Genomic DNA, 22,847 nt, shown 5'->3' on the forward strand with positions numbered 1-22,847 from the left:
ACGGGCTACGCATATATATTCTTTTGATTTCAGTGTTTACAACTATATTAAAATTTGGTTTAAGATTTGTTAAACCAAAGAGAGGAAAACCAGAGCATGAACAATATGGTGAGGGGTTCCAATAAGCTTGTCTGGCCATGGTGTAGAATATTCTATTGAAAAAAATAAAATGGGTAAATAAACCCAAAGAAGCCCTAATTCTCCTCCACTCCCCATAACAGACCAACAAAAATCAAATACATACCTCAAATAGAAGGGTGACAGTGGTTTTTCATCTTCCTGAGAACTAAAAGAAAAATAAATTTTGAATTAATGTAATTTCTGTTAATATTATATGTTGATTTCACTAAAGCTTTGTCCTACCTGTTGCAAATTTTGTTTTGACACATTAGAGCTAAACTCACGATGCAGGAAGATTAGTAAAACACACTCTACCTTGGACATAACCAAAGTCAATTACTTCTTCACAGATACCATCAAGACAGGTTTCCTCCTACATTGGCATAAGGCAAAATAATTCACACAGTAACTTTCCAGATGAAGCTTTTTACTACCTTATTCTATAACCCCAATTCAAGCACTGACATATTACTCATAAACTTTTAAATGATTACATTCTTAGTTATCTCAATAAAGCTAATTACAGCTCATTAACATGAGGATGAAAATAAGAAACAGCCCTCAGAATTTTCCTGTTAAGGTGTGAGCCACTTCAAAAATGATGCCCTTAACAATGCAAAACTGAGCAGTAAACAACACTCATGAGTATTAATGAGGGTAGATAATATGAAAGAATATAAATGAAATCATAAAAATAGTTTATGTTCTTCAAACAATATAGAAGCAATATGAAGGTTAATATAAAAGTATTTAATTAAAAATGTAAAATATATTCCACAATAAAATATATTTTCCTTTCTGTAACATGTTTTTCTTCTTTTAATAAATGACCTTGAAACAAAGAATGAGTCTTTCTCCCCTTCCGTGTCTACTGGAGTAGTCTTTGAACATTTTTGATTAGGCACTCATATAAAATTAGGGTTTTCAAAAAATGCTTCGTGAACTGTGTGTCATCCTTGCGCGGGGGCCATGGTAAGCTTCTCTGAGCTGTGCCAATTTTGGCTTATGTGCTGCTCAAGCTTTCACTAGAATAAGGTTTTAAGCAGCCCCACCCCTCATATATTGACTAAGTATCTATCTATATTAATTATGCACATCATTAAACAAATAAAAGAAGAAATGTAAAGTATTAGATAAAATTAACTAGAAGCTCTAAAATTTTCTTCTTGTACCCTATTATTAAGCTTATATACCATGTGTGGTGTACATCACCTTTGGGAAAGCAACAGTTAACTCTCTCTCTCTCAGATTATTTTAGAAATTTCTTAAGCATCATTATCGAAAAGGGAAAGTTTGCTTCAATTGGTAATATTACACAGGCAATCACCAAAATCTTATTACGAAGTTATTGTGTAAAACACACACGCATGCGTACACACACCTGTCCTGGAAGTTGCAAAGGTCTTAACATGTTAATTGGAAGATAGCACAAAGCATGAGATATTATTTTTCATTCTCATAATTTGGGTTCCAATTTCAATATCTTTTAGCTGTTCTAATGTTTATGTTGCCCAAGATTTTAATGTTTGTAACTGATTGTGCCAATTCTTCCCAAGTAAAGGGTAAGTGGTGAATCAGCTTTATTATCAACTCTGATGTGATGGGCTGAGGCAAACCTTGTGAAGTCGTTGCAGAGCTGAAAAGACAGAGGCAACACCACCTGAGACATGCCCACGTGTCTTGGGAAGAAACCACCTGGAGCAGTGTTATTATAAGAAGTGATAACGTTAGGCCAAACTGATACAAGGGGCTTACATATTTGACTTCAAGTGCTATTCCTTGAAAGTACTTAAAACAAATATAAAAATATTAAAGCTTGTTTCCTAATCAAGAATTCAGTGTTAAAAATACTAATTATGACCAACATTCTGCAATAAGGCTGCAACTAAAAGCTGGTTATGATTTACATAACCATGTGTTATATAATGGGCACTGTACTAAATACCGCTTTGTTCAGAACAAATCCTTAACTCTAACATGTAACAAATTATAATGAAAATTAACAAGGGTACTTTAGTGAACATTAAATTATAAATATGGTTGGCTTCCTTGGAATTCAGAAGTGCTTCTAGGCGATGATTTACGTGATGCAGCGTTCTGAACACAGCTGTTCATGTGGTGGCTAATGCTTTTTGTTTTTTTTAAATGTGTGAGCTAAACCTCTTCATAGCAAACAGAGACAAACTCAATCCTTTCTTCCTTCATGCCTTCTCTCCCTCAATCAGCAGCAGTCAACAGGACAGCAATCCACACCCAGTAACCAAGAACAATATAATTTGAAAAGAAAATGAGGACTATATAATTTGAAAAGAAAATGAGGATAATCAACTTCGATAGTTAATTAGCATATTCTTCTCTTTGCTTTCATAAAAGTATCCAGGTGTGGAGTTTAGTAATGTAATCTTGATAAAGCTATACATTCTGAAACAACCAAAGCATTGATTTCAAATGGATTAAATAAATTAATTCTAAAAATCAATTTAAAACACTGATTTTAAAAGCAATTTTAAGGAAAAATGGCCAAGGACAATTCTACAAAATAGAATCGAGAAAAATACGCTTTTCCACAAAAGTTACATAACAGAATGCAAAATATTTGAAAAGATTACCATTTCTACATCTGAACAAAATGGGTTAGTACTATTATTACAAGCCCCCAGGCATCTAAATATAGAGATTATTTAGGCCTACTTTGGGTTTTGTGTCACTCTCTCAGGCATGTCCAATGATATTAAATGTAATTTTTTGCCTAAATATTAAATTGAGAATTCTGATTCACTTTTTTTAAAAGTATATTTTATTATATTGTTACAATAGTTCTAATTTTTTCCCCTTTGCTCCCCTCTGCCCAGTACCCCTCTTCCCTCAAGCAAACTCAGCCCCCTTAGTTCATGTCCATGGGTCGTGCGTATAAGTTCTTCGGCTCCACACTTTCCTATATTATTCTTAACATCCCCCTGTCTGTTTTGTACCAATCGATTATTCTTCTTAGTCCCTGTACCATTTCCCCATTTCTCCCCCTCCCCTCTCCCAGCTGATAACCCTCCAAATGATCCCATATCTATGATTCTGTTCCTAGTCTGGTTTGCTTAGTTGAATTTTCTTTTTATTTTTTAGATTCAGTTGTTGATAGTTGTGAGTTTGTTGTCATTTTAGTGTTCATAGTCTTGATCTTCTTTTTCTTAAGTCCCTTTGACATTTCATATAATAATGGCTTGGTAATGATGAATTCCTTTAGCTTCACCTTGTCTGGGAAGCACTTCATCTGCCCTTCCATTCCAAATGATAGCTTTGCTGGATAGAGTAATCTTGGTTGTAGGTTGCTTTTCATCACGTTGAATACTGCTTGCCAGTCCCTTCCTGCTTGCAAAGTGTCCTTTGAGAAATCAGCTGATAGTCCTATAGGCACCCCCTTGTAGGCAACTCTCCACCTCTCTCTTGCTGTCCCCAGGATTCTGTCTTTATCTTTCACCTTTGGCATCTCAATCATGATGCATCCTGGTGTGGTCCCCTCTGGCTCCAGCTTGCCCAGGGCCCTCTGCGCTTCCCAGACCTGTATGTCAAACTCCTTTGCAAAATTTGAGAAGTCTTCCTCATTTTTTTCAATTCTTGCTTCCTCATTCTGCAGTGGGTGATTGTATTTTTCTTCCTTATGTTCCAAATCTTTGATTTGAGCTCCGGTTTCCTTCCCTTCACCACTGGTTTTGTGTGGATTTTCCTTCGTTTCACTTAGCATAGCCTTCACTTCTTTTATTGCTGTACTCAAGCATATCTGTCAAGCCTGTGAGTATCTTTATCGCCAGTGTTTTGAATTCTGCATCTATTAGGTTGGCTATCTCATCATCTGTTAGGTTGGCTATCTCGTCATCTGTTAGGTTGGCTATTTCCTCATCACTTAGTTCTCCCACTGGAACCTTGATCTGTTCCCCCTTTTGGGCCATACTTCTCTGTCTCCTCATTCTGACAGGCTCCTGTGTTTGTTTGTCTCCATGTCCCAGGTAGAGCTGTTGCTCCTGTTATGTTGTAAGGGGCAGAGCCTTAGGGATTCATCAGTACAGGGCGACCAGTTTCACCATATTGTGGTGCTGTATGTGGGGGAGGGGTCAGAGAGGGAACACTGCTGCCTGCCCAGCACTCGCCCCTTTTCCAGGCACTTCTCCCACTTCTACACCGGAATGGTGCCTCTGTAGCTGTTGCCCTGGCCGTCTTTCCCAGAGTGGGTGGGTCTGTGGATGTTCTAGGACCATGGGGGCCCTTTAAACAAGCAGTTTCTGCCTCCACCCCAACCCCCACTGTTCTGCACAGTCAGAAGCAATAATGCTTGATTTTCCCCGGTGCTGAGACCGTCAGCTGCGAGGCCTAGTGAGGAGCTGAGAACGCTCCCCAGGTGTCCCTCCTGACTTTTTAAAACTTATGACTGCAGTTTCTGCTGACCTGCTACTGCCACCACACCGCGTTCTCTCTGCCCCAGCTCCGCCCCTCCTACCTGTCTGGATGAGTATTTCTTCCTTTGTTTGGTGAACTTTCATGCAGCTTGAATTTCTGAAACTTCTGGTTGTCTCTAGTTTTAAGGTAGTTGTAATCCTTCTTAGTTGTGGAGGGAGAGGCAGTGTGTCTGTCTACGCCTCCATCTTGGCCGGAAGTCCCCTGATTCACTTCTAATTTTTTAAAATAAGCACGTGTAATGTGAATAAAAAATGGATTGTGTCATGAAATTAAGCCAGTGATGAACTGGGAGTTCATTCAATTTCCTCTTTGGTTACTAGTATAAACCTCATGTTTTAATTATATTTGCTGACTCTGAATAATGGCCAAGCTTAAGCAGTTAATTAACTTGCTTAAAAAAAACTTAAGCATATATTGAGAGGTTCGGGTAATCAACTCATGTATGTCAGGCAATCAGGTCCTTAACGTCCTCAGACATGTGGTGTTATATTCTCTCAGCACTCCCTGTGAGAAAAACATTTATCAAATAAACTCAAGTAATAGACCAAATCTAAGAAGCTACAAATGAGAATGACAATAACACAGATATTATTTTTTAATATGATGCAACATTGGTAAATGCAGACTTAGAATCTTCACAAACTGCAGTGATTCTTAAACTGAATCCACAGAGTACAATGCTGATCAACTGAACTGCAACAGCTAATTGAAATCATAAAAATCATGGTGTTCCTATGTCTAAGAAAAACTAAATACTATTAGGAGAATTCCCAGAGTGAGGTATTCAGACCGGACCTTCAATTGCTGGGTCAAACCACCATTCCATTCAATTCCCTTTTGAAAGGTTCCAATTAGTCCACTTTCTAATTGGTTAATGTGGCTGCTACCAAAATAATGAACATAATCTGCATATTTAGTTACATACTTTAAATATATTTTCAAGTCAATGAGTTAGGAGAAATATTTGTGTTCCTTGAGGACAGAAAAATAAGTAAGTGCTAAGGATTAAGTTCCATTCATTGAGGAAAACCATCTACGGAAGCTTAAAAAGAAAAACAAAAAGCAAAAGGGAAAGAGAAAGTGAAGGACAAGTGAAAGGATAAAATTAAAAGAGGTAACCCTTTTTATGGAATTCAGCTTTTTTCCTCATGTTACAAGAGAATGTGCTACGAATAAGAATTTTCTTAGAGAATGACCAGGTGAATGAAGTTAATTAACACATTTTCTTTCCTTCCTTTCTCTGCAAAACATGAAGTATCACACTTTCTGGAGCATTTCTGATTTACCCACAGTCTCATGCAAGACCATGCCCATCTCCAGTTATGGAGTGATGCAGAGGCTCAGGTTTTTGGTTTGGCCCCTTTTGGCAACAAGGAAAAAAATAATCTACCTATTCTTTCTGGAAAAAAAATGTAAAAGTTTTCAGATTGATTTGCAGCTAAGTGTTTGCTGCTGTAACTTTGGGAGATATTTTGTAATATATATGTACTTCCTTGCTGTAAACCCAAGCAGTTTGTTTACTGTTTCATTATCTGTATATTGTGATTAAAAATGCAACACATAGCCAGTAGAAATAAAAACAAACTACTGAAGTTCAAGAGCAAATTGTTTTTCCTGATGAAAGGGTAAATGTAAAGAGCCGAAGCTATTAATATTCACAGAACATACTTTTTTTTTTTTTTTTTTTTTTTTTAGCCAACACTAAGTGGTATTATTTTGGAGGTAAAACAAACAGACAAAACAAGATGTCTGAAAATTTAGAACTGTTTCCCTCGATAAGATAGAAAAATATTTCTACCACTTCTTATTTTATTCCCTACCACTTTTCTGAATGCCTGGTGGACATTTAAAATATATCATTATGGGTTGAATCATGTCCCCTCAAAAAGATATGCTGAAGCCTTAACTCCCGGTGCATCAGAAAGGGACCTTATTTGGAGATAGGGTTTTTACAGAAATGACCCAGTAAAATGAAGGTATTAGAGTGGTGTCCTCAGGAAAAGGAAAAATTTGGATCCAGAGACAGACAGGCATGGAGGGAGAATGCCATGTGCACACTGAGCTGTGCTGCCACAGGCCAAGAACTACCAGCAGCTGGAGAGCGGCCTGGAACAGATCACCTGGCACCTTCCGAGGGCACGTGGCCCTGCCAACACATTGATTTGGGACTTCTGACCTCTAGGATATTGGGACAACAAATTTCTGTTGTTCTAAGTGCCCCCTTTTGTGGTACTTTGTTACAATAGCCCTAGGAAACTAATATATCTGCTAATTTCCCCCTAAATTTAGAAATAAGAACCTGCCTAATACAAATGTCTCCATCTTACAAAAAGGTTGTGCTCTAAAAATTCATTTGTAGGAATGTCACAACTAGAATCAAGGTCCCATACTGCATAGGGTTTGACTTCCAGGCCTGTACTAACCTCTCATTCAAATGAATGATCCTCAATAAGTAGTCCAAATACAATATTTAAAAAAACTTTTGGCCATGATCCAGTCAGAAATATATTTTACATCATGAGAGTACAAATAAACATAGAATGGCCACAAATTTCATAAAACTATTCTTACTTTGTTTGGATATCTTCTATTTCATTATATTTTTATATAAAATTATATACAATACAGGTTACAACCTGCTGAATTAGTTTTATGACCCACATTGAAACACACTCTTCTGAAACACTATGCCAAATACACTTCTCCCCTACTTGGTGTCTACAATGCATACTCAATGAATATATTTGAATTAAGATCCCACAGGACAGAGAGGAAACATGTTTTCCATCTCTGCCCCACTTCCAGAATCAGCTCTGGGTCCAACGGGAACCGATTTTGTTGACTGTAGATGGCATAGAAAAGTACAGAGAGGAAGGGGTTCAGCTATGCCCAGCAGTGTGCATGAGGATATAGTTCCCAAAGGCACAGGGAGCTAACAAAGACTCTTGTAAGTATTCATTTCTTGGTTGTAACACAGGATGGCATCAAGAAAAAGACTCAGGGATGCATGTTCTCTTTGGGTTCCTCCTTACTTTATGACTGCAGCATTATCACCTGCATTCTGTCTTTTAGATTCAAAAGAACATCTCGTTTTATTTCAGTCCCACACATCCAGCTAAATTCTACCTCTGATGACCTTCTGATTGACAGCTTTAAATCTCTTAGGAATTGAAGGGGGTGAGGCTGTGTGCAGGTGGGGAAGGGGAGTTTTTAAGCTGGTAGGGTTTCGGGTACTTTATCTTCTATTTCTTTAGTGCCTCTCCACAGTTAGCAGGTCAAAAGTGAACCATAAATACCTCCTGATTGAATGACCCCAGCCAAGAGGCCCACGGTGGGATCCCTGGGGATCACACTTCCCATGGGATCCCGGCTGTAGACATGTTTAGAGTCACAGAATGGAATCTTCATTCCTGTAATATTTAAGTCATGTTAATAAACCAACTGTTTTTCTTAAAGATGTTTATCTCTTACTCCCACATATGGTAAACCACCAAATTATATCGATTCTCACAAAAGATAAGTTACTTAAATCACATCTTCTCTTCCCATTTCCACTGCCTTAGTCTTTCATAGGGTCAAACTCTTCCTGCTACCCACACCAATTTATCTTTAATACTCTCACTAGATTCATCCTCCACACTTAAAAGCCCGTCCTGCTTCCACACTGCCTTTGGGGTAAACTCTAAATGTCTAAACCTGGCATAAATTGACTCCCAATCTAAGTTCAACATACGTCTCTAGACCTTACAGTACACTTTCATAATTCTCCCCATTTGTACAGGCCACTCCCTCTATCTTAAACACTTCCTCCACGCCTCTCTGCCTGATAAATATTTCTCTCAGCTCTTATCTTCTGGATTTGTCTCTATCGTTGCACCACCAACACCTAGTAAGGTACCTAGAACATGACAGATGCTCAATAAATGGCTGTTGAATAAAATCAGCGTCATCAAGACTTGGCTGAGTGCTAACACTACTGTTTGAATATCTATAATCTTATACTTTTCTAAACCTTTAACTTTTTCTAGCATTTTAGTACCATTCAATATGATCTGAGTGAAGCAGTTCAGTTTGTTTTATTTTCTATTAAATTCAAATTTTCTAATTTTTACTCTTATATTTGATGAGAAGATATCATGTTTTCCTGATCTCAAACTTCAAAGTTTTTACAAAGTGAACCCTGTGCGTCTCTCTTCTGCATGCCCAGTATTTTAATTTCTTCACTTAGGTACCTTAAGTAAAAAAATCAACTTCTAGGGTTTCCTACTACTTTGTTTTTATCACCTCTGTCCCCACTATTTCCCATTAACATGTCTTTCTTATTATACACTAAAACAAGTTTGCACATCTGGCTTCATGCTGATCCATGCAAGGGTAACAACGTAGAGTCCAGAGAGGCAAATCGATAGAGACAGAGAGTGGACTGGTGGTTTCCTAGAGCTGGGATACGGGAATTGTGGGTTGTATAGTTAGTTTGGGCTGTTGTAACAAGATACCACAGACGGGTGGTTTAAACAACAGAAACATTTATTTCTCACAGTTCTAGAGCTTGGAAGTCTAAGATCAGCATACGAGCATGCTCAGGTTCTAGGGAGAGCTGTCTCTGACTTGCAGATGACTGTCTTCGTGCTATGACCCCAACCGACTGGGCTGGGAGGGTGGGGTGAGGGGGAAGCACACTCTGGTCCCTTCATCTCCTTATTAGGACACCAATCCTGTCATGGGAGCTACACCTCCATGATCTCATGCAAACCTAATTACCTTCCAAAAGGTCTCTCCTCCAAATATCATTACACTGGGGGTTAGAGCTTCAACATATGCATTCTGGGGGTCCACAGTAGAGGTTGATAGCTACAGAGTACAGAGTTCTCTTTGGGTAACAAAAATATTCCAAAATTGATTGTAGTGATGGGTGTACAACCTTGTGAATATACTAAAAGTCACTGACTTAGTACACTTCAGGTATATTGCATAGTATGTGAATTATATCTCAATAAAGCTATTACCAAAATGTTATCTCCAGTTCTTCTTAAGGTGAGAATAAATAGTGCTTTAAAAAGGTTTTATATAGTACAAATGATTAGTTTGGCAATTCACTCTGATCATCACATTAATATATAAGTATCATAGAAAAAAATAAGGTAAGAAGTTTTGAGAGATCCAGGAAATTTGATTCCAAGGTACTTTCAATGGCACTTCTCACAAACCATTCTTTAGGTCACTTTCCAACATTCACCCAATGAAATAGAATGCAATGTCAGAGCCTCATTTTAACTGTGTTAAGTACTATTGCATTCAAGAAATTGAAAGGTACTGTAAGTGTAAGAACAACAAAATAAAAAAAAATCAATATTCTACTCTTTACGTCTGAGTAGTTTTATCTTTTACAAAGAACTTCTTTAATTACAAAGTTTCCCCCATCAGTAACTATGTCAGGTTTTATCATCCCATTTTATTGAGGAGGAAGATGACCTGCACAAATTTATATGGGCAATCAGTGCCTGCATTTGGGTTTTGATGGCAAGTTTGGTACCTTTCCACTGCTTTCTCCACTGTTTTGTGCTGAGTACCCCACATCTCTACTTTTTCAATGGTTTAGATGGTGATTGCCATAAATTTTGAAAAATATCCTCACCTTAGTTCATGCTAACTTCTTACTTGGAGTAATAAGCAAATATATAGACTGCAGAGGTAGTGTAACCATCAAATAAAAGTAGAGTTCACACAGATCTTATTTGTTCTCAATAAATTCATGTGAAGACCAGATGTTGACCATATAGGTGATAAAGTGTAAGTTACACAATCTCATAAGGGTTTACCCACATTTGAATGGAGGCAGCTTTTCTCTGCCCTTAGAGTATGTTTGTGGAGAGAGAGTTGGGAGTGCAAGGAGTGTTATCAAAATGGCAACAAGTTAGGAATACTATGAATTTACAGATAGATTAACTGGAGGTGTCACCACCACAAGCAGTAGAGGGCTCTCTAACACCAGACATAAGACACACAAGCAAGAACATTACTACCCTAGTTAACTTCCATGTCATCCCAATGTTATCAATATTTACCTTGTTTGCAAAAGGATGTTCTAAAGACCAATATTTAGAAAGATCAGGTGAATTCTGCTGTAAGAAATTATAGTGGAATTTTCCCAGGCTGGATCAATAATACGTGCTAAGTAATCCTGTTGCTGTAAGTCTTCTTGAAAGAGCCATTGCAATATGGAATTATGATGTATTGCACCATCACAAAATAAGTTTTCATTAATATATATTAAATATCAGAATTTTCTTGATGTAGCAATAAAAAAAGAATTACATAGGCATTATTAATCTCAGTTTCCAACTTTGGTAAATAAGCCAAGGAGAGAACAAGATGCTAACACGTGAAAGTAGATGATAGTGCAATAAAACCAAAGGAATCTAAATTTATTAACAGTGATATCAACTTCATCCTTCATCATTATTCTTTGTAGATATAAATGGAGTTTACGAGTATTAGAAAGCTAATCAAGCAAATCAAAATGTGAAAGTTGAGTGTTTTGTCATAGACATCAGGAACAGGCTATATATAAAGATTTTTACATACAGATCCACAATATATAAGGAAAAAAACCCAATGGAATATGAATCATGCAAAGAGCCTGTGATATAAAGAAAACCTGAAATCTGATAAAACATACCATTTCATTTGTGGCAGAAGGTATATTTAGTCACCGGAAAAAATAAAGCTTTTACGTCAATTCTCAATACAGTTTCTCTACTTATTTCTGTATTACTGTATTTTATTTCTTTTGGGAAGCTTTTTCAGATGGTAAGAATATCCATATAATGTTACATAATGTGTTAAGTTTTAAAATTAATTATAAGAAATACATGTAAATATTATAGTATTTAATAATTGGGATCATAAGATCCCATCTTTAAGCCACTTGAAGTGAAATGTAAGAACTGAGTTCTTTGCTCTACGGAGAGTCACATTTTAAACATTCAGCCTCTGCAGTTTTTTCTAAAGGTCATGAGTTTCTAAATAGTCAGCTCCATCCTGGAAAGCCTGAAAATTACATTAAGTAATAAACAGAGAGCAAAATACATTAACGGGAACGGAAGTATTTTATTTCATTCTTAGCTTTCAACCTCATCTGTTACTCTCATCGTAGCTACAGTTGAGCAGTAACATTTATCTTCTACCTGCTTTCACAACATGCTAAGAGAGGCTAAAAAGTCACTCAGGAAAATGATGTTAACTAGACATTAGGTTATAAACATGCCCTCTAATAAGATCAAAAGCTTATATGAGGTTAAATAAAACCAGGGCAATGTTACTCATGCAGGCAAATCTCTATTATTATGCTAATCATAATGTCCACCACATGTAATGTAATTGTCTGGTCATGTGTCTGCATTCTGACTAGCGTGTGACCTCTTTGAAGCAGCACCTGTATCTTAATTACCTTAGTATCACTGGTAGTACAGAATAGTGTCCGGCCTTAGAGAAAAATGTTAAACAACATTCTCAGTATGGCTTGTTTTCATAGACAACACTATCCATCTAGTAAATAAAAGCATCAATTATGAAAAAAGAAACACCTTACACCTTATAAGGTCTCTGTACTCAGTATGCTATTTGGGGGATGAGTAGTATAGTGTTAGATTCTTACATAAACCTGCTTCACTGACTTTAGACCAGCTATAATCATCAATTAGTTTAGATCAGTGTTTCTCTGCATGTGTGGACCATTTTAATCACCTTTGCTTTTGGGAAGCTCATTAAAATGTAGATAATTTCCATGCCGCACCCAGACTCAGGTTCAGATTTAGGAAGTCCAGGGAAGGGCAGCAGGATGAAGTTAATTTAAAAAAGAAGTTCCCCAGGTGCTTCTCAGGTACCTCAAGTATGAGCAGCATTGGCCTCTGCCCAATACAGAGAGTGAGTATAAATTTCTTTAACTGGTATTTAAAGCTGATCTTTTACTCACCCACTTTTAATTCAGTTCTAGTCCCTTTAGGCTCTCATCCCATCAGATAGCAGGCATACCGCAAGGCTCTGCAACCTTTCTGCTTCAGGCAGCATAACAGAGGGGTAGCTGACAACAACCATTATTACCAGAGTCACAGAGATCCTTAGCCCAAAACACTGAACCGGGAACAGGAAAGTTTTCTGCACTAGTGTCTAAATTCACAAGAGACCCTTAAGGAAGAGAATCACACAAACCTGATCCTTGCCTTCAGGGCATTTATAATCAAAGGCAGGCAGAGACCAGAAATGAAGATTGCAGGGTAATCAATCAAATTAAACTCTCAGCGGTAGGCAAACAGTGAATTTGCTGAACAGTATTTTTGAATGCAAATTCAAATTACTCCTCTTACACAGGTTTACTGATAAGGGCTAATAATGCAAAATAATTTTGGAGGAAATTATGCTGCTTCCATTTTAGCTTTTATCCACTTAACTCCCTAAACAATGTTTTAGTGGTATAAAGACCTATTTCCTTCTAACAGTTATATCATCAAGTAGCTTATTACAGAGTTTGGTAATAGCCAATATTCTTATATAGAATAGGATGTGCTTAAGACCCTTAAGAACCAACGTCATTATAAAAAACAAGTCCTCAACTTTGAAGTTGGAAACCAAATCAACTCCAAAAAGTGTACATTAGTTTTAGTCTCTTGCAAGCTTTAAGCATGTGGACCTTTCCACTGAGTTAATATGGAAAAATTTCACATCTATCTATTCTATAAACCACTTTCTGACCCTTGAGTTGATTTTTTAGAGAAGGGTTTCTTGTGACACCCCATCGGGCTCCCCTCACAGTGTGTTTATCATTTAGTCAAAGAAAAACAGCTACACTGTCTTATCTCACGGTATATCTGCAGAAACTATTTTGCAAATAAACACGATTTTTGTTTACCTTACTTTAATTATTAAAACATGAACATACTGATGGCATGCTTTTTAAAATCAAATTCATTTTTGTCCTGATTTTTTAAAAACTCATATAAACTGTATTTATTATTCAATTTTAAAATCATTTTTGCTAATAAAACCCTCTATACTTTTCTTAAAGGAAGCATATATATGGTATTGAATGCCACTACATGTAAAGCAGTTGAAGTTGAAATACAATGGGCACAAAATCATTTTAAAATTATAAAATGTGACCTTGTGCAACTCTGAGACTTCCGCCATGCCTCAGTTTTCTTGTTGTGAAATGGAAGAATTGGACCCTATCATCACACAGGTGACTTCCAGCTTTAACATTCCAGGATACATTATTCACTTACTAGTTCACCAGCCATGTTTTTTCTAACAAACCCCTTTGTTTAAATTTACCTTTCTCTGCTCCACTCCGCCCTCCATAATTCATTACAATCATTAAAGAACAAAACACAGTCTCATGCTCAAGTGTTCTTACATAGCAATTTTGTAAAAGGTGTCATACGTCTAATAAATCCATCTATGATTACTCATGGGGAAATATTATCCTTAACATTTATGTTCATGTATTATATTGTTCTTATTGATAGAAAATCTTTGCCTAGATCTGAACTCCAGAAGGCAGGGATCTTAACATGCATTTTAAAAAGGTCTTTAGCCTATCAACATCCTTTAAAATAAGCTTGGCACTTACCACAGCTTTACAACATTGCTAAGAAGCTGATTCAGCTTTATTATAAATCTGCTCAATATATCTTCAGTTTCTGTTTTTCTTTAAATGTCATAGATATTTTCTTACATTTTCTTTTATTCATGGAAAAAAACTGAACATAATAATCAAGTGAAAAAGATAAGAAATTGGGCTTAAGTGTCGGTAAAAGAAGCTGTATAATATTAAGTTTTTTCTGCTCCTAACAAAGAGCATTATGTACCACAGACTCCACATAGTTTGCAGCATGTTACTAAAAGATGCCAAGTACTGCCTAAGTTATATGGTTTTATACTACTCGAAAATACAGAACAGGGTAAAACAAAACAAACAGGAAAGAATACTACCTTTGCAGAGGCATGATTTCACAAGCCATTCTTGTACATAAATTTGCAAGGGACCCTCACAACTGTGTCTTCCACGCCAAGTGCCAGGTTTGGTCGTCTGTGGAGTGAAGGTCTTCTTACAGTGGCTAAGCTGGGCTTGGGGCAGGAGGCTGCACCTCACAGCTGAAGCGACTTGCTCTGCAGTTAACCAGCCAGCGTACTGCCCTCCAAACTTCAAGTAATGCTGTTTTATTGACTGCCTCTCTACACTTACACTGCAGTCCACTTTGACCTTTTGTTCCAGGGAAGCGGCTGAACCATCCAGCCAATCAGAGGAGCAGCTGCTGCAGTGCTTAAATGCTCTGCTTCTTTTGCAGCTCTTGCTGCTCCTCCTCCTCTTCCTCCTCCCCATCCCCTCCCCCTCCTCCTTCTCCTCCTCCTCTTCCCCCTCCTCCTCCTCCACGCGGCTGATCCTGCTCCTCAGTGGGTTTGCTTAATTCTGGTAACTCGAAACTCTTCTTACCAGTTCCACATACAAGCTTGTCAGTTTGGGAAAAGCAACCAATAACTGCAGCAAGAGTGAAGAGTCCCTCACTTCTCAATGTTACAGAGATTGCCAACAAGGAAATCCATTTGTCAAGGACAGACACTGCCTCTGTAATGAAAGATTTCTGTGACATAAGGCAGCAGCTATGCTCCATCCCTTTCTTCTCTCAGGGAAAAACAAACAAACAAACAAAGAAATCACTAATGTTGAAAAACATGATACTTTTCTAGAAGGAAGGTATGCTTCTAGACCCTTGCCCTACCCTCATTTATTTCCTGCTTATGTTTGTTTACACTGCGGTATTAGTAGATTCTGTGACATCACCCAAGTCACGTAGCTCCCACTTCTGGGGAGAATATATAGCTTAAGGCTGCCCACATTCTCAAAGGATCAAAGCATATACTCCCATGGAAGCTATTTCAACTTCTATTTCTGCAGTTTATCCTTATAAAACTGAATGTGTTTATTTACATAGTCATTTTTCCTCTAAGAACATTAACAGCCTTTTTTTGGCTTCCTTCCTCCCTCCTTCCTTCCCTCCCTCTCTAATTCCTTCCTTCCTTCCTCCTTCCTTCCCTCCCTCTCTACTTCCTTCCTTCCTTCCTTCCTTCCTTCCTTCCTTCCTTCCTTCCTTCCTTCCTTCTTTCCTTCCTTCCTTCCTTTTTAATCTATCATCTACCTACCTACCTACCTACCTACCTACCTATCATTACACGTAACACCAAATCAATTTTTCCATAAGGTCTGCTAAATGCCTGTTAATTATCCAGCTTTCCCTTTTAGTTTCTTCTTCATTATGGAATATCAAAGTGTTATTTTTTAGAAACATAATTGCTAATTCATAGATTTCATATGCTGCAAAAACAATAATAGAAACCCATCTTGATAAGATTTCTTTCATATCATGAGAACTGCAAAGAGTTTCAACAAAGCCCGGAGCATCACTTTTAGTTGAATGAACAGAGAGCTAGCATCCATGATGTTCAGAAACAGTGGGGGATCGTGGTCCAAAAGGACACCCTACTGCTCTGTAGTTTATCCCAGATTTTTTTAGACAATTCATAATTTTGAATTTAGAACACAGAGTCCTATTGTAAGTATCTATTTTCCTTTGCTGTACTTGGCTAATAAAAACATTTCATCATCTGACTAAATCCTCTATCATACTTATGAATGTGGATTAGTCATCCTGAAACTTATATTCATATTATGATAGAATACAAATAACTAAAATCAACCTTTTAAAACAATACAAGTTGAATTAAGTCTGGGACTTATTTTAATTGAAATTGTCAATACAGTCCTTTTTTTTGATTCTCAATTTTTTCCAAAATGCCTTTATATCTTAACCCTTCAATTAATTGCTGGAGTTAGAAAGTCATTACTATATGTTCCAAAACAGTCAAGAAGAAACAGAAAATGTGAACAGATTGATAACTATTAACAAAGTAGAATCAGTAACAAAAACGCACAACAAATGAATTGAGGAAGGAGGGCCTGAAGCTTATTTTATGAGCCAGCATATCCTGATTCCAAAACCAACACACTACAATAAAAAATTATATGTAAATATCCCTGATGAACATACATGCAAAAATTGTCAACAAAATATTAGCAAATTAAATTCAGCAATACATTAAAAAGATCATACACCACGATCAAATGGGATTTATTCTGGGATGCAATGCTGATCCAATATCTACAAATAAAAAAAAAAAATACAAAAACAAAATGAATCTTATCCTATCAACAGATACGGAAGAAGCATTTGACAAAATCATCCAGCATCTGTTTATGATAAAAACTCTCAGCAAAGTGGTATTAGAGGGAACATATCTAAAAATAATAAAGACCATTTATGATAAACCCACAGTTAACATCATACTCAACGGTGAAAAGCTAAGAGTGCTTTCCTTAAGATTGGAAAGAAGATCGGGAATAACGACTTTTATTCAACATACTACTGGAAGTCCTAGCTATAGCAATCAAGACAAAAAAATAGAATAAAAATAAAATAAAAGGCATCCAAAGTGAAAAGAAAGAAGTAAAACTTCCATTTGCAGATGACACGATACTATACATAGAGAACTCTAATTATTCCACAAAAATATATTAGAACCAATAAATAAAATCAGTAAAGTAACAGGATAAAAAGTTAATATTCAAATTTAACTTGTATCTTTATGCACCAAAAATAAACTATCAGAAAGAGAAATTAAGAAAACAACCCCACTTACAACTGCATAAAAAATACCTATGAATAAATTTAGCCAAGGAAGTAAAAGACCTATACTCAGGTACAAGACACGTAAGAAAGAAATTGAGAAAGATACAAATAAGAATGAACATTATTAAAATGTTCATACTACCCAAAGCAATCTATAGATGCAATGCAATCCCCATCAAAATACCAATGGCATTTTTCACAGAAGTAGAACAAATAATCCTAAAATTTATATGAAACCACAAAAGACTCCAAGCAATCTTAAGAGGAAAGAACAAAGTTGGACATATCACACTACCTGATACCAAACTATACAACAGTCTTATAGCAATCAAAACAGTGTGGTACTGGCATAAAAACAGACACACAGATGAATAGGACAGAATAGAGAGCCCATTAATAAAGGATGCCTATATGGTGTATTAATCTATGACATAGGAGGCAAGCATATACAATGGGATAAAGATAATCTCTTCAATAAATAGTGTTGGGAAAGCTGGACAGCTCCATGCAAAAAAATAAAATAAGACCACCTTCTTACACCACACCCAAGAATAAACTCAAAATGGATTAAATTCTTATATGTAAGACCAGAAACCATAAAACTCCTAGAAGTGAACATAGTTAGTAAACTCTTTGGAATTGCTTTTCATAATATATATTTTTTGGATATATGAGGTCTGTCCAGAAAAAGTTCAGCCATTGTTAATACAATGAGAACGGTTTGAGCAACACCAATGTAACCTGGCAGCCGAGGAGAGTGGACTGGAATGCACATGTGTGAATGATGATGACTTCACTGTACTGGTCAGTGGGGGCAGTAGACGCCACTGAGTGAACATGTGTACTTTGTGGTCATCCAATTTAAAATGACTGAGCAAGTAGAGAACGATTACGCATCAAATTTTGCATTAAGCTGTAACATTCCTCCACAGAAACTATTCGGATGACTCAGAAAGCCGCAGCTATATGGGCAACTGGTGATTGGCAGCTTCATCTCAACAATACACCCACTCATGCATCACATCTCGTGCAGAGTTTTTTAGTGAAACATCTAATCACCCAGGTGATTCAGCCCCCCTACAGCCCAGATTTGGCACCCTGTGACTTCTGGCTTTTCCCCAAACTAAAATCACCTTTGAAAGGGAAGAGATTTCAGACCATTGATGAGATTCAGGAAAATACAATAGGGCAGCTGATGGCGATTAGGAAGACTGTGTGATGTCCCAGGGTGTCTACTTTGAAGAGGACTGAGGCATCATTGTTCTATGTACAATGTTTCTTGTATTTTGTATCTTCTTCAATAAATGGCTGGATACCTTCTGGACAAACCTTGTATCTCCTCAGGCAGTGGAATCAACATAAAAAAATAAACAGATGGGACTACATCAAACTAAAAACTTTTTGCAAAGCAAAACAAACAAAAAAACCATCAACAAAACAAAATGACAACCTGCTGAATGGGAGAAGAGATTCAGCAATCATATATCTGATAAGGGGTTAATATCCAAAATATATAAAGAAGTCATACAACTTAACAACAACAATAACAACAACAACAACAAAGCTGAACAATCTGATTAAAAAATGGATAGAGGTTCATAACAGGCATTTTTCCAAAGGGGACATACAGATGGCCAATAGACTTATGAAAAGATACTGCTCAATGTTACTAAGCATCAGGAAAATGCAAATTAAAACCACAATGAGATACCATGTCCCAGCTGTCACAGTGGTTATCATCAAATTAACAAACAACTAGTGTTAGCGAAGATGTAGAGAAAAGGGAACCCCAGTGCACTGTTGGAGGGATTGGAAATAGGTGCAGTCACCATGGGAAATAGGAGGTTCCTCAACGAGTTAAAAATGGAACTACCTTATGACCTAGCAATTCCATTTCTGGGTATTTGTTTGAAGAAATTAAAAACACTAATTCAAAAAGATATATGCATCTCTATGTTCACTACAGCATTATTTACAAGAGCCAAAATATGTAAGCAACCTACATGTTCAATGACAGATGGTTGGATAAATAATATGTAATACATATGTACAATGAAATATTACTCGGCCATAAAAAGGAAGGCAATCTTACCATTTGCAACAACATGGATGGACCTAGAGGGTATTATGCTAAGTGAAATAAGTAGGACAGAGAAAGATAAAAAGTGATTTCACTTTTATGTGGAATATAAAAAACAAAATGAACAAATAAAACAAATGCTCATTGATTCAGAAAAGAAACTGATGGTTTACAAGTGGCAGGCTGGGTAAAAAGGGTGAGGGTATTAACAATTACAAGTTGACAGTTACCAAACAGTCAGGGGGGTGTGAAGTACAGCATAGGGAATATAGTCAGTAGTACCATAATAACTGTATCTGGTGCCGAATGTGTACTAGACTTATTTATGGCGGGATTACTTTGTAAATTATATACATGTCTGGCTACTATGCCATATATCTGAAACTAGTATAATAATTGAATGTCAGCAGTACTTGAAAAACTAAAAAACAAGCAAAGATTTTAAAAAAGAAAATCACTGTTATATATCATAATATCTATTCTATTGATGAGTAACTTTGGTACTAGAATATTGTAATTTGTTCAAATTCACATTGAAAGCTGGTGACAGAACAGAAACTGCATTCCGAATACGTCAGTTTCTGCTAGACATCTAAAGGATTTTTTAACATATTTCATAAAATACAAAGATATAACTTTTGTATAACTTTATAACTTTGTATAAAATACAAAGATATAATGCAAATGACAGAAATAACATTTTGCCTTTTTGGATTTTTGGAAGTATCTCAATGTGATGTGGCTAAAATAGATAGGAGTTCAATAATGTAGGACCCAGCATTAAAAATATGTTAAATTGAACTATAATTTACATTGGATATATTCTAAAGGCAAACTATTGAAGAGCAAGAACACCCAAATTACCTGAAAAATAAAGTCTTCCTGTCAACATTTCTCTAACATGCCATATTACTGGTGAGATGCCAATTTTTTTTTTTAGATCACCTAATACTACAACTCAGTAATTACCTGCCTTTTCAAGTCTCTATGATTTATGATTTATTTATAACAATTTCTCTCTCTTTCTGGTTTTGGTCTATTTTCTGGGCATTAGTTGATGATCGTATGCCCTGGCTGGTTTAGCTCAGTGGATTGAGCGTCGGCCTGCGAGCTAAGTGTCGCTGGTTCGATCTTCCAGTCAGGGTACATCAGAGAAGGAAAACTCTGACTCCAAAAAACCTCCGCTGCCTTGCGGCATACCTCTTCAGGGGAAAGGCTAAGGGAGTAAACCCCGACAGAAAATCCGGAGCCGGAGTCCCTAAGGCGGTTTGACGTTGTAGTCAACACCGGCAACTCCTGCGGCGCACCTGAACCCAAGCTGTATCGACTCCGTCTTTCCCTTGGACCCTTCAGCTGCGAAGAGAGGGGGGGTCTGCTGCATGGGCAACAGCAGACCCTCCATATTACCCTGCCCAGGCTCTGTAGCTTCAGCGTCATCACAAGATGTCGATTCAACACGGGAGGAGACAGATACCGTGTCACTCCCGAGTCGGACTGCACAGCCATTCTCAGCGGTGCAGATAGACTCTTAAGAAGCTACACCATCGTCTCTCGAGACGGACGGCTGCCGACGAGTTGATGATCGTTCATGGATTTTTATCTGGACTGTGGCTCCTCCTTTTTGTCACACCCACTGCCAGACTCCTTGATCACTTAAATACCTTTATTATTTCTATTTCTAACACCCTCACGTAAGTTCCTCACAACCAGGTAGCAGGAGCACCATTGCCTGAACTCTGCCAGTTCTACCTGCTTGTCAAACACTGATACCCTGTGACTGCATTTCCTCTGCACCAAGCCCCCTTCATGTGCCTCACTCTTAACTACCATACTTCTGCCTTCCCCCTTATTCCTTAGCTCTTTCTTCAGCCCCAATTGTTTTTCTACGTCTGCACAGAGAATCCTGCATCCAAACCAACTGGCATGCAGCTATAAAAAAGGCACTTTCCCAGCTCTCCTCAGCAGTTAGTTATTTCTAAAATGGGTTCACTTGAATCCTCCGCTTCTTCACCCTTTGTAAATCCTGCCAGCTGGGTTCTTTACTGCCAGACTGCTAAACATGGCAGAAGAAAATCACATAACCCTGGCAACTAATTATACTAAAAATTCATGCTGTTCAACCTCACCATGAACCACAATACTGTGTGGCAACCTTTCTAGTTATCTTTAACTGATTTTTCACTGCATTCCCACAGAAACTGTTGCAAATCTCCCCCAGGGCTGCTAATCTGAAACTCTCTGTCACTCATTACCCTGCCTCCTAAATTGACTGAAAATGAGTGAATATGAGTGAGTGCCTCTGGGCTTCTTTGCTACAGTTAGGGGTTTAAAAGCACCCCCACCCCCTTTTTGACATCTGCCTAGTCTAGGAGAAAAGGTCCTCACTCATAGGACCCAAACCTCTTTATCTATTGCAAAGATTAATACATAGAAACCTCATTTAAATTGGTGTTGGAAGGGTTCTCACTACCTAAAAGATGTACCTTCCATCTCTGTCAAGAAGAATTTTTAAAAATTCAACTATTCCAGCAGGAAGGAGGATCTTTTCCTCCCCACAACCACTCAGCCAATGAAAGACTGTTACAATTCAGCCAATGAAAAGCCACTACATTTCAAACTCCCAGTTTCCTCCAGTGGGCTCTTTGCTTACAAGAGCCCTTCTGCACTCTCTGATTCCTCTACAAATCAAGTCTCCTTTCCTTTGTCTGGGGACCTGCATTTGGTTGCCATTAGAAGGAACGTCCTGAACTTTAATTCTTTGCTGTTCCCGAATAAACCCATTTTACAGGGAAAAGCTCCGGCTATTTAAGGTCAGCAGAAAGTGCTGGATCTCATCATCATCTCCAGAAGAGCCTACATCTCTCCTACATCTTAAACTCGTCGTCGGCAGCCGTCCGTCTCGAGAGACGATGGTGTAGCTTCTTAAGAGTCTATCTGCACCGCCGAGAATGGTTGTGTAGTCCGACTCGGGAGTGACACGGTATCTGTCTCCTCCCGTGTTGAATCGACATCTTGCGATGACGCTGAAGCTACAGAGCCTGGGCAGGGTAATATGGAGAGTCTGCTGTTGCCCATGAAGCAGACCCCCCCTCTCTTCGCAGCTGAAGGGTCCAAGGGAAAGACGGAGTCGATACAGCTTGGGTTCAGGTGCGCCGCAGGAGTTGCCGGTGTTGACTACAACGTCAAACCGCCTTAGGGACTCCGGCTCCGGATTTTCTGTCGGGGTTTACTCCCTTAGCCTTTCCCCTGAAGAGGTATGCCGCAAGGCAGCGGAGGTTTTTTGGAGTCAGAGTTTTCCTTCTCTGATGTACCCTGACTGGAAGATCGAACCAGCGACACTTCTGATAGCCACCCTAGAAGTGTCCCCCATCCTTAATGAGTTTTCCTCAGCAGTTCTGCCCTCTGGCACTGTGATGCTATTTCCCTCTCCTTCCTAGCAACAATAGCTTAGCTCTGTA

At 37.8% G+C, this 22,847-nt stretch overlaps 1 protein-coding gene and 1 pseudogene across 4 annotated transcripts in view; both read right to left on the bottom strand.

The window, feature by feature from the left end:
- FAM13A (family with sequence similarity 13 member A) overlaps positions 1–22,847 on the bottom strand; it is a 312,836-nt gene that overhangs the window by 96,951 nt on the left and 193,038 nt on the right. For 3 of the 4 annotated variants that reach the window (XM_090266299.1, XM_090266298.1, XM_090266297.1), the window contains exon 8: positions 245–286. In XM_090266299.1, coding sequence (XP_090122425.1) covers positions 245–286 — 42 coding nt within the window. Of the gene's footprint in view, positions 1–244; positions 287–14,556; positions 14,866–22,847 lie in introns of those variants that run through there. The other variant, XM_090266300.1, reaches the window with a different exon arrangement.
- Positions 1,047–1,146, bottom strand: LOC150019261 (U6 spliceosomal RNA; annotated as a pseudogene).

This window comes from Furipterus horrens, unplaced genomic scaffold (assembly GCF_987537825.1).
Source record: "Furipterus horrens unplaced genomic scaffold, mFurHor1.1.pri manual_scaffold_2, whole genome shotgun sequence".
In the NCBI taxonomy this organism is placed as follows: domain Eukaryota; kingdom Metazoa; phylum Chordata; class Mammalia; order Chiroptera; family Furipteridae; genus Furipterus; species Furipterus horrens.